Source organism: Microcaecilia unicolor, chromosome 7 (genome assembly GCF_901765095.1).
Source record: "Microcaecilia unicolor chromosome 7, aMicUni1.1, whole genome shotgun sequence".
Classification (NCBI taxonomy): Eukaryota; Metazoa; Chordata; class Amphibia; order Gymnophiona; family Siphonopidae; genus Microcaecilia; species Microcaecilia unicolor.
The window spans coordinates 17,558,292-17,574,424 of record NC_044037.1 but is presented as its reverse complement, the minus strand read 5'-3'; the positions used below and the strand labels follow the sequence as shown (position 1 = coordinate 17,574,424).

The following is a 16,133-nucleotide window of genomic DNA, read 5'->3' as shown; positions in this document are numbered from 1 at the left end:
TCTTAAACTCTGCTAAGCTAACCGCCTTAACCACATTCTCCGGCAACGAATTCCAGAGTCGAATTACTGATATATCGTCCGGCACCGGAATAACTTCCAGCGGTCAGGCAAGACCCGGATATTCGGTGCCAGTGCATGGATTAGGCTCAGCATTGAATATCTAGGTTAATATTTTGCCACGACGGGCAACACTTTAATAATCACTGAGTTCCATGGGCTGATCATCAGGCCCAGTGATTCTATAAGGGGAGCCTATCTGGTGCCTCCTTCCCTCTATAGAATACTAGTCTGGCAGCAGAGCCTGCCCAAGGCAAAATGCAGAGATGCCTCCCCCCCCCCCCCCCCCCAGGCCGAGAAGCTGCCCCCTCTTCCTACCTCCAGTCCATTCGTGGCGTTGCACTGCCGTCGGCACCCGCCTCTTCCCTTTACTGTGGCTTCCTGAGCCTCTGACAAAACAGGAAGTTACATCAGAGAGGTGGCCACAGTAAAGGGAAGAGGCGGGTGCCAGCGGCAGGGCAGCGTATCGGAAGGGGAGATGCCGCTCCTGAAGAGTGCCACCTGAGCCCCCTGCCTTAGGTGGCCTAATATTCAGACTGCCACGTGTGGAAGAGCAAACATGCAACTATATTAAAGCACAACCTCTTCAAGAAGCCATACAGCTAGAGAAATGCTCACACCTAGATATTCCCCCTTCAAACTATGCACCATTTTATGGAAGAATACAGCCAGAATACCAGCACTTAATAACATACGTGCACACACTATACATGTATGTGCTGATATGCTGGTCATTTACATGTGTTCTTGGTGCCTGAATGTTGATACCCTCTTTACAGACACCTTTTGTGCCCGATTCTATATATGGCGCCTAAAATTAACATGCGTTAGGCAATCACGCCTAAGCGCATTCTATATACCATGTGTTAAATCTATGTGGAGTATTCAGAATACGCTTAGGCATAGTTGATGCAACTCAATCTACATACGTCCATTTACGCCAATGAAAAGCTGGTGTAAATCCCTGTGCGTAGATTCACGCACACTGGCCCAAACTTTAAAACAAAGCATGTCGATTTTGGAATTCCCACAAAATGCCTATTTCCATGCCCCTAACCATGTCCCTTTTTTGCCTGCGCGTGTTAGAATTAAGGCGCAGTACATTACAGAATATGCTTAGCAATGTACGTGTGTAAATTCTAAATTTTGACATTATTGCTTGTTAAGAGCTGTTAACAATGCTTCAGTGGCGTAGCCATGTGGGGCCACAGGGGCCTGGGCCCCCGTAGATTTGGCCCTGGACCCCCCCTGCCTACGACCCTCCCGCCGCCAACCCTCCCCTGCTGCTGCCGTCGTCGCCTACCTTTGCCCCACCCGTCAGCACAGGTACCCGACGGCGGCAGCGGGGGAGGTTTGGCGGCGGGGGAAAGGGGGGGTAGAAAGGAGAAGGGCGGCGGGGAGAGGGAGGGTCAAAAGTGGTGGCAGCGGTGGCACTGGAGGGAGGTCAAAAGTGGCCGGGGCGGCACCGCCGGGGGGCTACAATGTGCCCCCTCACCTCGGGCTCTGGGCCCGCCTCCCACCGGTCTGGCTACGCCCCTGCCATGTGGCATCCACTAGGGCGGCTTAGTAAACAGGGGACTTCGATTGTAAGTCCTCTGGAGACAGGGAAATACCCAGAGTACCTGACTATAACTCACCTTTAATTACAAATGCAAAAAAGGTGTGAACTCAATCCGAACTAAATACATACTAGTCCTTCTGTTGTGTCCTGCCATATTTCTCATTTTTCCAAAGGAAAATGGAATCAGGAGTTCTTGTATTCAGCGAGGAGAAAACCAGGACTAACCCAGCACCTGACCCAACAGGATATATTTAGATATGGAACAAATGCCAGGTTTTACCTCCTCTTAGAGAAAAGAAAAATTCACGTTGCCAGTAAGAAGCCACCCTGCAAATTAGCCTGTATTTTATAGGGAACAAGACCAGTGATTCAAGCACTGGATGACTGCCCAGAAATGCAATGGATACGCTTTGGTATTTTCTGAGCTGGTGAAACCACAAAGAAGCCAATTTCTATTTGGCTTCTTCTGCTCAAATGCAAGTGGACAAAAATGACATGCAATGCATTTATATTGCAGCATAATTAAATCTTGTCAAGCAAGGTACAATATCTGTGTGATACCACCAGGGGGGACACATTGACTGACAAATCACTGACAGTCTCCCGTTTCTTTATACTGAAGACAGATAAGGCTCTTTCTTCCAATCCTGGAGAGATAATATTAGGTCTGTTGTGTTGTATTCGCATTGTTACTCCTAATATTAAAAAAAAACAATTAATAGGCTGCTCTTATACATCTATATGTTGGTTTTTTAGATTGTCACTTACTGTCTTAATTTTTAATGTTTATTTTTTAGTTTAATATATATTTGTATTTATAATAGACGTCAGACTCACAGAAACAGAAGCCTGCGCGGCCGCATTGCTGATCTGCAAGGGCAGGCTTCTACATGGAATGTTGCCAGTGGAGGAGTAGCCTAGTGGTTAGTGCAGCGGACTTTGACCCTGGGGAACTGGGTTCAATTCCCACTGCAGCTCCTTGTGACTCTGGGCAAGTCACTTAACCCTCCATTGCCCCTGGTACAAAATAAGGACCTGAATATATGTAAACCACTTTGAATGTAGTTGCAAAAACCTCAGAAAGGCGGTATATCAAGTGCCATTAACAAGATTCCATGCACAGCCTCAAAGAGTAGCAACATTCCATGTAGAACCCCAAAGAATAGCAAGATTCCGGAATCCCAAGGAGTGGAAGAGTAGCCTAGTGGTTGCTACTATTTGAGATTCTACATGGAATGTTGCTAGTGGAGGAGTAGCCTAGTGGTTAGTATAGCGGACTCTGATTCTGGGGGAACTGGGTTCAAGTCCCACTGCAGCTCCTTGTGACTCTGGGCAAGTCACTTAACCCTCCATTGCCCCTGGTACAAAATAAGTACCTGAATATATGTAAACCGCTTTGAATGTAGTTGCAAAAACCTCAGAAAGGTGGTATATCAAGTTCCATTTCCCTATCCCTTCTGCTGCATTTTGCCTCTTGTGCCTTAGGTTTCAGTTGAGTCCCTGATCAGTGACCCTCCCTCTCTAGCAAGCCCCAGGACCCTTTTATTTTAGCTTGGTGAACTGCTCTGCTGTGTTTTTGCTCTGTTTTCCCCTATTAAAGCAAGAGGTTCCTGTGCTGTGTTTGGGGCAACATTCACCCCCAACAAAGGGAGAGGAAGGCTACATGTGTTCAAACTGTGTGGAAATTTTACAAAATTAAAATTACAGCTTTAAAATGTGCCGCGAGTAAAAGAACACGCAGTAAGGAGTTGAACATGAGGTTCCGAAGAAGCAGAGAACTATGGGTCTGACATTAAAAAGCACTTATCCGGTTCGAGCCTCGGTTCACAGATAAATGCTGCTAACTGGGGACATATTTGGATTATAGTGGCATTATCCTAGTAAGACGCTGAAAATCACTACAGCCCGCTCCAGGCCAGGGCGGTCTGGAGACGGAGCCAGGATTTGATCAGAAACTGGTGATATTCAATGGTCTGGGGACAGAGCCTGGGAAGAGGCAGGGTTTACTCAAAGACTGGTGATATTCAGCACTGGTATTAGGGGTAACTCTCTGGATAACTCAGTACATCATAAAATCTGACTTAGCTTATCCAGATACTGGAGCTGAGTATCATCAGTATCTGGATAACAGCAGTGGTCTCTGCCGTAGCCGGATATTAAGTGCCGAGATCTGGATATTGGCCGATGCTGAATATTTGGTTATATGTTTTGAAAAAGAAACATTGGTCGCAGTGTTTAAATACTGATCTGTACAGTTTTTGCTGGATTTACCTAGATCCCAACAAAATGTCCACTGGGGTATCTATGGGTTTCTGCCCTCCTCTTTCGTCTCCCTCCTTATCAGCTGGATATTCTTGGAAGGGAAAAAAGGTCCTAAATGTTCCCTTTTGAGGCTTCTTCTCAACTATCAAACTTTACATGTCTGAAGCAGTGGCGTAAGCCACGGGTAGGTCTGGTTGGCCTGGGACCCACCCACTTTGGGCTCAGTCCGACCCCAAAATTGGTGCTCTGTTAGTCTGTTGGTGTAGCTGGTGAAGATCCCCAAGCCTTGTCAGCCAAAGTCTTCTTCCTGGCCAGATCGTTTCCAACTTGGGCATCTGGCAGCGGTATCCCAGAGCCACGCCAACCCCCCCTCTCCCACCCCCACCCCAATGCACGCTCAGTTTTAGGCAGTGCGTTTTTTTCTAATGAAAAAGGTGCCGGTACTCAAATGACAGGCCACCCTTCAAGGGTGGGGTGATCACTGAGGGACCCACTCCACAATAACCAGGCCCCCTGCAACCAGTCACAGAACCTATGACAAGGCAGAATTGGTGTGTTGAGCCTGAGCTCTTTTATTAAAACTTGGGGTCCGTGGGTCAATTTTAACAGACAATGGAAAAGGTGCCAGTACTCAGTACCCCCAAGTACCCCCTCAAAAAAAGCCCTGGTTTTAGGACATGCCAGTTGTGGTGACAGTTTTGGGACACTGCCGCCAGCTACCCAGGTTGGAAGAGTTCTGACCAGGAGGAGGTCTTTGGCTGGTGGGGCTTGGGGATCTCCTCCAGCTCAGGTATTTCTGTTTTGAATTGGGGGAGTACCAGGGGAAGTGAAAGAGGGTGGGGATGCAGACCAAAATTTCAAGCCCACCCACTCTGCACTCAGGCCCACCCTGAATTAGCCATCTGTCTACGTCACTGGTCTGAAGAGTACATGAGCTGACACTGCTGAGGAACCGCTGAAGAAAGGGGCCGGAAGGACTCTGGATCCAGAAAGGAAAGGAATCACCAGTTCACCAACTGTTTGCTTTCTCTCCTTCCTCTGTTAACCAAAGGCTATTTAACTCAGCAGTTGGAGATAATTTTAATTCAGCCTGTCAAATCTAAATGAAAGACCAGACAATGCAGTGGGCTGCAACCTCTAGTCTACATCTGGATATTTTGACTTCGATTGTGTCATTACAGGAGTCCTTGCTGTGCCATCTTGCTTATAGTGGGCACTGAGCCATCACGTTAACATTCTGGCTTTGGTTTGCTCAACACAACAAGCATTTACAAAATAAACTAAAATAACAGGTCTCTGGAAAAACTGCATGTGAAAAATGTTTGTTTTTTTTTTGCTTCGGTCTAATCGTACGCACTGCTGCTGTTTGCGCTTTCTAACCTCTGAACAAGATGTTAGAATCTCACAGAGGCAGGATGCCAAGAAGACTCTGAGCCTGTGGTACACTAAACGACAGTGAAAAGAATTAAGAAAGAAGGTTATGTGCTTGTGTTTTGCAAACGGAGACATGGGTGTACTGAGAACAGATATGAAAAATTCATTTAGGAGTAGCTGTAGAAACAGAAGCTTCGTATTAAACTTTCCACTGAGGTCTACAGGTGTAGTGCGATTAAGGTTAAACCAGCAAAAATCGCAAGTTGGAAAGGGGACACTTAGGGCTAAATTCTACACATTAGACACCGGAAGAAACCGACACGAAGTAATACTTTATAAAGGGCATGTACCCTTAATAGAATAGCGCTTAAGTGTGGATCTCGCACTTAATTACGGGCGCCAGACTTACGCCTGCTGAAACCTGCTGTAAATGCTGGCGCCCAAGTTAGGCACGCTTACCCATTAGTCTATAAGTGCGCATGCAAATTTTCAGAATGCTGCTGACACTTCCATGCTCCTCCCATGGCCACACCCCCTTTCAAGGTACGTGCTAAGGGAATTACCTGCACTGCCTTACAGAATAGCGCGCAGCCGAATGCGCATGCAAATCCTAATGGGTGCCAATTGACATCAATAATTGTTAACCCCCAATTAAGTTGCCTTGTATCTCAGGATTGTGCCCAAATTTTAGTATGAAAATTTGTACTAGGAAGGCACCTGTTCTCTAAATCCAGTCTTTAGGACACACCTAGCCAGTCAGATTTTCAGAATACCCACAATGAATATGTATATGTAAATATTTGTTCAAGCAAGCCTATCCAAATGACCCAAACTAACCCTATGAACCCATCTACCCAACACATATTCAGAAAACAATGACAATGACCCAGATCATATCTCCCACCAAATTTCCTTATACCTATCCCATGTTCCATCCCCCATCCCGCCTCCTCCACCTCTCCTCCAATGCTCACCTACCCTTTGCTCATGCCTCTCCTACTCCCTTCACCTTTCCCCATCTCTACCTACCTATCTCTTTTATTCTGCTATAATTAACTCATATTTTTTTATATCAATACTATGTAATCCATATTATTATGTAAGCCGCATTGCGCCTGCCTTGAGTGGGAAAGCACGGGGTACAAATGTAATAATAAATAAAAGATACATTTGCATACAGTGGAGGTAGGGCATGCAAATCTATCTCATGCATATTCATTGTGGGTATCCTGAAAACTCGACTAGCTAGGTGTGTCCCAAGGACTGGGTTCAAAACCCGAAAGTCTGTGCCTCATTTTCTTTACAGAATATTAGCGTAGCAGGGCAGGTGTGTTAGATGTGGTCACGTGCACCAGGGCCGCCGAGAGACTGAGCCGGGCCCGGGGCAGGTCCCACTTTTGCTGACCCCCCCACTGCCACCCCCCCCCCAGACTGCCGCACATCTAGACTACAAAAATTAGGGGGACCGGAGTCCAAAGTGGGGGAGGGCACATTTTGCCCCATCTCCCTGCCACAGATAACCCCCCCTGCCAGCTACCCCTCCCTCCCTTAGCACTGAATATTCTCCTTTATCTGAGAGAGACACTACAAGGGTGTAGGTCAGTGATTCCCAAACCTGGTCCTGAAAGCACCTCAGCCAGTCGGGTTTTCAGGATATCTACAGTGAATATTCATGAGAGAGATTTGCATGCACTGCCTCCACTGCATGCAAATCTCTCTCATGAATATTCATTGTGGATAACCCAGTGGAGTAGCTACAGGTGGGTCCACCCATTCTTGGCTCAGGCCCACCCAGCTGCAGCGCCATACTGCTCTCTTCTCCCCTCTCCAAGATGGGGTGCCATGGAAGTAAACATTTTTTAGAAAACTAAGCCATAAGCATCCATATGTATCATAAACACATCATAATTTTATATCTTTTAAAAACTAAAAGGCCACTTCATACTAATTAACTGACAGCCCAACTAACTAACCAGCTTTTAAATGAAGATACTTTAGACTCCAAGTTAAGGACTGTCGAACTGCATTCCATAGGTTAAAACACATAAAATCTAACAGGGTGATTTTATAAATACAGTATAGTCTCAATTATCTGACATAAAAAGGGACCGAGCTATTGTCGGATAAGAGAAAAGTCAGATAATATGGAAAACAATGTTAACCCCTTAAACATGCATGGAAAACACACTTTATGCATAAAGAACAGGCATAGGGTATCTGTATTTAAAATACAGTATTGTTTATTAACACCAGCAGCCTGAGAAGCCAGAAAACAGGAAGAGAACCTGCGCACTTCTTAATGGCAATGCGAAGACATCACTGGGGGGGGGGGGGGGGGGGGGGGTAGTTGGATATGCCAGATGGTCAGATCAGGGGCGTAGCCAGACAACAGATTTTGAATGGGCCTAGGCAAGAAGTGGGTGGGCACCAAGTGTTACCCCCCTTCACCACCACCCAAAAATATCTCAGCTGGCAGAAAAACACTTCTTTCCATCTTGGCAGTCTGCAGCAGGCATGCAGGTGCCGGTATCGTGGAGAGTAGAGTTACCATCAGGGGAAAGTATTCAGCTGCTGGAGCTTGGGATCCCCACCAGCTACCACTAAACGTGATATTGTTGGGTGGGCCTGATCCCTAAGTGAGTGGGCCCTGGCCCATCCAGGCCCACCTGTGGCTACGCCACTGGGTCAGATTAGTGAAGCATCACAGCCAACAAAGATATCCTAACCAGTCCTGAAAAGTCAGATAATTGAGACTGTACTGTAGGCACATATGTGTCTTTATAAAATACTAGCACAAATCTGCTTAGAATGAAGTTATGACTGCTGGGAAAAGGCCCACACATGTGCATATTTTATGAAATATACAGCTACATTGCAATTCCCCTCACATTCCTCCCCTGAACATGCTTGCTCTAGAACACAAGGAAGCACCATGCACGTTTATTTATTTGGAGTTTGCTCACACCTTTTTCAGTAGTAGCTCAAGGTGAGTTACATTCAGGTACTCTGGATATTTCTCACAATCTAAGTTTGTACCTGAGGAGTGGAGGGTTAAGTGACTTGCCCAAGATCACAAGGAGCAGCAGCAGGATTTCAACCCGCCACCTCTGGATGTCAAGCCTGGTACTCTAACCACTAGGCTACTCCTCCACTCCATGTTTAGGATGAGGTAATTTTATAAGAGGCCAGCGGCAGGAAGTTATGGCCTTCAATGGATACTGTGAATCTCTGGCTTTAATTGCCTTTTTTATTGCCTCAGCCCATGTTGCAGCTGCTGCCATGTCGCCTGAGCTGGCTTTCTCTGTGCCACAATTCTGAAAAGCAGGAAGCAGCAGTGATCAGGTGTTAACTAGGCTGGGGCAAAAGACATGCTGCTGACATAGGAAGCCCCTGCAGGGGGAGCTGTCTCATGCAGCTACTCCTTGTGCTGCTCAGCTTCCAACATTATTACTGTGCCTGCATGCCACCAACCTTAGCCCAGCGTTGCCTCTAGCCTTAATTCTTGGACTCCCATCCCACCCCAAACCTGCCAATGCCAAGGTTGATTGTGACCGGTAGAAAGTGAGAGCCACAAGTAGGAGGTGAGAGGGAACTAAAGAGAAAATTATTATTTTGTCTGAGCCTCAGCCTGGAGAAATTAATTTGGTAGGTATTGGGGGAGAAAGAAAGTGTGCAGAGAAGGCTAGCACCATGTGGCAGGAGGGGAAAGAAGGGGGAAAGGGAGGTGGAGAAAGAGAAGAATGTTAAACACTCTGGGAGGAGGGAAATTCAGGAGGCTAGGTGGGGAAGGCAGGTGATGGAAGGGGCACAGAGATTGAGTGGAAATGTGAAAAGGAAGAGAGAGGAGAATGAGGAGCAAGAGGGAACTTTGGGTGAGGGAGAGGACAGAGGGAACGGAGGACAAAGAAGAATGCGGCATTAGGAAGGGAAGAAGGGCGTGTGGGGTTAGAAAGGGAAGATAAAGGGTGACTGTTGGAGATGGAGACAGAGAGACTGCTGGGCAAGGGGATATTGAGATGGGAGTCTACAAGGTGAGGGGAGACTGAGAGAGTGAAAGTGATAAGTCAGAGGAAACTGGGAGATGGGGAGACTCCAAGTGATATTGGGTGAGAGGGGTGGGGGGGAGAAGGCCAGATTGAGAAAAGACTGAATGAGAAGAGATACAGAAAGAAGGAGACTGATGGGCTGAAGGGAATGGGAAGAAGAGCGTGATTTTATAGAGACTTCAGGAAATGGGGGAATGAAGAGAATGAATGATCAGAATGGGAAACTGAGTGAGAGAGTCCTGGTGACACAGTGAAAGAGGATGCAGGGACTGGGGTTGAGAGAGAGACTTCAAGGGATGAAAGGTGATTTAAGGGGGAAGTTATGAAGGCAAGCTTTTACTGCATCTTGATCTACCACGGGAGTCAACAACCTGTGATATAACAGTTCTGCAGGTTGCTGACAACAGTGGTAAATGAATAACGTGGTTTGCAAGCCGCCTCGTAAATAGCATTATTCCAGCAGCCTGGTGACATCAGGCCTCAAAGCCTAGCACCAAATCTCCTGGGCCGGAGCCTAAAAGGGCCAGTGCTGTTCCTCCCCCAATTGCAACTCCTCCATCCATCTCGATCACATTATCCCCCCCCCCCCCCCCGATCAAACCCAACCCCTCCAATCACATCCCTCACCAAAGGGCCCCTCACCATCACTGTGGGTCTACCAGCCCTGTACCTGGTGGTCCAGAAGTCTTAGGGCAGGAGTGATCCCCAGTTGTTCCTGCTTTGCCAGTGCTGTTTCCACAATGGCGCCCCTTGTGGTAGTCTCATTTCACTACAGTTAGGGGTCATGTTTCCTTATACATAACCCCTAGTGGTAATAGTAGGGGCACAGAGCAGATACATGTGTACCCAGCAAATAGTACCAATTAGTGCTTCTTAAGGCCAATGAGTGATTGTTATCACCGATTTAGTTAATTATTTTATGCGTGCATCTGTGATCCATGCCTAACTTTGGGCGACTAATACAAAATTTGGGGGTAAGTGCTTATCAACTTCTGTTCAAGCATCAGAACTCCTTCAGTTCCAATAACTTAGCTGACCGATGACTTCACACATTAAAATTCATGATAATACAACGCTAGATAAAGAACTGCATCAGAATAGAGGCCCCTCGGGAAAATACAGGGGAACTGACAACAAGAAAAAGGCAAAATAGCCAAGGACAACCAGAAAGGAAACCAGGCTTCACCATCTTCCAAAGATGGGCCATCTCCACCAATGTTTCCTCTAAACTGTGCATTCCTGCCCCTGGTGGTGCTATTTCGCAATCACATTTTCAATAGTAAGGGGCAGGCAAGTTCTGCAGGACTCCAAAGGACCTTTGGGTCCCTAGTGATTAAAAACACATTATCGAATCTTTTATTTGTGAAGTACTTGTTGCCTGTAGTATCGAAACCTTCACTCAAACGTTAAGCACACGCCAACAGTTTTTTTTAATCTATAGAGCCAAACACTTGAGAAGCGTATAATCACATAATTGCGAAACGGAACTCTTAAGCATGGTTTTGTGAGCTTCCAAGTATCTACCAAAGTAACAAGATGAGGCATATGCTCCAGCTGTCCCGGAGAAAATTCCGAGTGTGTGACCGGAGCAGAATGGAAACTGTAAGGCTTAAAGGGGGGAAGAGACCATCTTGTTTAATGCCCTGGTCAATTAGAGCAATTTATATCGGTAAACAGTTTATCTGATAAAACATAGATGGGGATTAGTATAAATTAGGGATATATATAAGCAGTTATAATACAGTATGGTGTTATTTTATTTTTTAAAATTAAGTCTATTACAATAGAACAAAGAATAAACTTTGTCCAGAAAATATGTGTACATCCCAAACCGTAATACTTAAATTCAACATCTAAAGAGGAAATAATCCTATATAGGTACGTACACTATCAAGCCCCCGATAATTTTATTTTTTTTTCCTTTTGTATATATCTGATGTAGCTCTTGATGTGGGCTGGCAAAATGTATTTGTTTAAGTAGTGAGGATGTCGGTTCCTCTTTCTCTGTGCTATTTCTTTGAAAATGCTTTTGTTTCTATTTTAAAACTGACATAAATAAAGAATAAAATAAAATTTAAAAAAACATAAAATTAAAAAAAATAGCAATATTCTGTTAACAATAATCTGCACTGTAGATTCAACCACACACGTCTGGTTATAGATATATTCACAGTACGGAGCTGTTATTGGTGGCTATAATGAATGGTGTCTTAGTAAAGCAGACCAAGGTTACGATGCATTGTGGGTGCAGCTTGGTCTTAGTGCCGTCTCTGATACAGTTTCTCACGTGAATTTGTTTAATCAATTACATAATGTTGGACTTAGCTCCACTGTATTAAACTGGTTTGCTCCTTATTCGTCAAATTGCATGTACATGGTAAATTGGAACCAAGAAAACCAATTGGGGGAGACCAATGTTAATTCCAACCAGGGGAAACAATTTATTATAATACTGAAAATGTGTAAGATACAAAGGTTGGTAAGTCGAAAACATCAAGAAGACTGAACGGACTCAACGCAGTCCTGTGTTTCAGCACAGTAAGCACCTGCCTCAGGAGTCAAGAGATATTCCAGTCTAGTTGACAACGGAACATTGTTAGCCAGTGAACGGCAGTACAGCGATATCAGCTAATAAGTCTCACTATAACATAAAGCTGTAACACCATCAAAATGATGACACAACAACGTGTAGAAATGAGATCGTTTATGGGTGAAAAAAGACAGCATAAGAGCCACACAAACGATCTCATTTCTACACATCGTTGTTTCATCATTTTGTTCCCACTATTCTCACACACGCTTTATATAAGTCCCACTTTTACACAGGCAATTGCCGCACTTAGATACAATCATTTATACCAGTGATTGGTTGCACCTAAAGTTGGTCATGTAACTGGGTACTTCCAAGTTGGTGCAGAAACATACTTTTATAGAATACCAGCTGAGCACCCAAATTATAGGTGCCTAATTTTTAGCGTCCTGTATTGAATTGACCCTTATAAGTTTACCCACACATTGGTGGACAGTGCTAGGAAAGCCCTGGTTCCCCAGCTTTTAACCATGGAAATGCTTTTGAAAATTAACCTCCACGTTAGTTAACATGCTGAGTAGAGCATTGTCAATGTGTTCAGGACCACTTCGAATGCAGGACTCTTCCAGAACATTGACGCCTTGAATTCCGACAGTTCAAACCACCTCACAATAATCACTCGTCGCCTGAAGAAGGGTGGCGTACGAGCTTCGGCAGGCGCCTTCCAATGCAGTTAACTAAAAAGTACAGCTTATCAGCTACAGAAGAGCAAAGCGGCAATCTGATACTTTCTGCAGAGAAAAACTCATGACACAAACAACCCCCCCCCCCCATTCTGAGTGGAAAGTATCGAGATACACAGAGTACTCACGGCAATGAGCTGATAGGAGTTGTTCATCATGGCTATGAGCATGTTGAGCAACACAACGAGGGATATTACGTTGTACGTTCCAAACATGGTGGCCCCAACAAATTCGGTGAACTCGTGTCTTGCTTTCACGTTGGTGACGTAGAGATTCAGCAGTCCAAACACCGACCAGAATAAGGACTGGAGGGTCTCAAACAACCTAAGTGGGAAAACAGGCAAGTCTTAGATCTGTAGCTTGTGATTTTAATTTCACTACATACTGATGATTTAAAAAAAAAAAAAAAAGCTATGTAGAGCCGGTCCAGTGGCAACAACCCAATTTGTATGAACGGAAAGTTGCATCAGAGTAAAGTTGAAAAGAGGCTTTGTGATTTAAGGGGTCCTTTTACAAAGGCGTGCTGAAAAATGGCTTGTGGTAGTGTAGGTGCGGGTTTTAGGTGCGCGCAGAATCATTTTTCAGCGCACCTATAAAAAAGTCCCCCCCTCCCTAAAATGGACGTGCAGCAAAATCAAAATTGCCGCACGTCCATTTTGGGGCTGAGACCTTACCGCCAGCCATAGACCTAGCGGTAAAAAATTTGGACGGTAATGACCTCCGCGCGTCAGATGCCACTTGGTGCGCGTCCGCTATGCACGCCAGATAATAAAAAGTATTTTTCAGATGCGCATATCGGATGCGCGCCAAAAATGAAATTACCGCAGGAGCCACAAGGTAGTCAGGCGGTAACTCCATTTTGGTATGCATTGGGCGCGCGTAGACACTTACGTGGTGAGTAAAAGGGGCCCTGAATGTTTTATATCAACTACAAAAAAAACCCCAACAACTCTCTTACATCAGGAGATCAAGAATTCCACGTGAAGAGGCATAGCAATGCTCCTGAACGGTTTAACCAGTTTGTACCCTACCAGGTAATTTATTATATGATCCTAATTGCATTGTAGCAGTGGCGTAGCTACGTGGGGCCACGGGGGCCTGGGCCCCCATAGATTTGGCCTTGGACCCCCCTGCAGACAAACCTCTTGACCCCCCCCCCCCCTGCAGCCAGAACGAAGCCTTGCAGATCAGCCAGCGGCCGTGTTGCTGGCTTATCTGCAAGGCTTCGTTCTGTTTCTGTGAGTCTGATGTCCTGCACGTACAACGTGCAGGACATCAGGCTCACAGAAACAGAACGAAGCCTTGCGCTGGAAGAAGAGGACCTCTGCTGGCAGAGGTTGGGGTCCCCTGCCAGCAAGGGTAGCCGACGGTGGCGGCAGGTTGGCGGAGGGAGGGGGGGTCGACAGGGTCGGCGGTGGGGGGTCAAAGTTGTTGTTGGTGGTGGTGGCGGGGGGGGGGGGGGGTTAAAATGTGGCCCCTTACTTCGGGCTCTGGACCCCCCTCCTTCTGAAGTCTGGCTACGCCCCTACATTGTAGGGTTACATTTCACCATCAGGTTCCTTTTGGTTTCTTTTTGCATTGTTTTTGAACTTTTTGTACGCTGCCTAGATCTGTGAGTTAGTCCTGGCTGTGTAGCAAATCTCAATAAACTCTACATTTAACCTCGTGAACTTTTTCACAGTAAAACTTAAGAACCATCTCTTTTAGCTTTGGTGACATTTTTTGTGTGTGAAACTTTCCTAACAGGAAACTAGTAATGAGGTGATTTCAATGATTCTTCACCTCATTAGCAATTTTACATAATTTTTGTCACGTAACTTCTGAATTGAAAAAATCCATGAAGGAGATAAGAAAACAGCGCGCAGAATTATTCACCAGCATGACTATCAGCGGCATAATCGAAAGAGAAGGACGCCCATCTTCTGACACAAATCGGGAGATGGGCGTCCTTCTCCCAGGGTAGCCCAAATCGGCATAATTGAAAGCCGATTTTGGGCGTCCTCAACTGCTTTCCATTGCGGGGACGACCAAAGTTCATGGGGGCGTGTCGGCAGTGTACCGAAGGTGGGACAGGGGCGTGGTTAAGAGATGGGCGTCCTCAGCCGATAATGGAAAACTACTACTACAAATCATTTCTATAGCGCTACCAGTCGTACGCAGCGCTTCACAATTGAACATGAAGAAAAAGACAGTCCCTGCTCAAAAGAGCTTACAATCTAAATCAGGACAGACAGACAGGACAAATAAGGGATAAGGGTAGGACAGACAGATAGGACACATAGGGAAAAGGGACTATTGAAGAGGAGAAAAGAAGGGCATCCCTGACGGGCATTTGGCCGACTTTACTTGGTCCAATTCTTTTCACGACCAAGCCTCGAAAAGGTGCCCGAACTGACCAGATGACCACCGGAGGGAATGGGGGATGACCTCCCCTTACTCCCCCAGTGGTCACCAACCCCCTCCCACCCAAAACAAATTAAAAAACATTTTTCAAGCCTCTATGCCAGCCTCAAATGTCATATCCAGCTCCATCTCAGCAGTATGCAGGTCCCTGGAGCAGTTTTTAGTGGGTACTGCAGTGCACTTCAGGCAGGCGGACCCAGGCCCATCCCCCCTACCTGTTACACTTGTGGTGGTAAATGTGAGCCCTCCAAAACCCACCCAAAACCCACTGTACCCACATCTAGGTGCCCCCCCTTCACCCCTTAGGGCTATGGTAGTGGTGTATAGTTGTGGGGAGTGGGGTTTGGGGGGTTTGGGGGGGCTCAGCACCAAAGGTAAGGGAGCTATGCACCTGGGAGCAATTTGTGAAGCCCACTGCAGTGCCCCCTAGGGTGCCTGGTTGGTGTACTGGCATGTGAGGGGGACCAGTGCACTACAAATGCTGGCTCCTCCCACGATCAAAGGGCTTGCATTTGGTCATTTTTTAGATGAGCGCCCTCGGTTTCCATTATCGGCGAAAACCGAGGTCGCCCATCTCTAAGGTCGACCATCTCAACATTTATGTCGACCATCTCTTAGGTTGACCTAAATGTTTTGGTCGTCCCCGACCGTATTATCGAAACGAAAAATGGACGCCCATCTTGTTTCGATAATACAGGATGCTCCGCCCCTTCGCGGGGACGTCCTCAGAGATGGGCGTACCCGTTCGCCCCTCTATGGGGGTCTTTTACTAAGACGCGCTCATGTTTTTAGCATGCAGTAAAAATAGTCACGCGCTAAACATTAAGAGACACCCATAGGAATACATTGGCATCTCTAACTTTTAGCACACGCCTATTTTTAGCGCGCTCTAAAAACGCGAGCGTGCCTTAGTAAAAGAACCCCCTACGTATGCTGTTGGATGTTATTTTACACACAATTGTTTTTGAAGCTGTCCATACTTCAGTTTATTAGTCTCCAATACAGGGGTTCTCAACTCTGGTTGCCGAGGGCCTGCCACCAGGTCTGGGTCTCAGAAGATCCAATCTATTCAAATTAGCCTTGTTCTTTGCTCATCTATGCAAATACATATGATGGAAAATTATTATGGAGATCCTATAAATGTTTACCGAGAACCA

The 16,133-nt window shown here is 46.1% G+C and overlaps 1 protein-coding gene across 2 annotated transcripts in view; it reads right to left on the bottom strand.

Moving 5' to 3' along the window:
• The window catches only part of TRPC5 (transient receptor potential cation channel subfamily C member 5), a 154,171-nt gene that overhangs the window by 18,749 nt on the left and 119,289 nt on the right, over positions 1-16,133 (bottom strand). For both annotated transcript variants that reach the window (XM_030209460.1, XM_030209459.1), the window contains exon 6: positions 12,702-12,897. In XM_030209460.1, the coding sequence (XP_030065320.1) occupies positions 12,702-12,897 (196 nt within the window). The remainder of the gene's footprint in view (positions 1-12,701; positions 12,898-16,133) is intronic.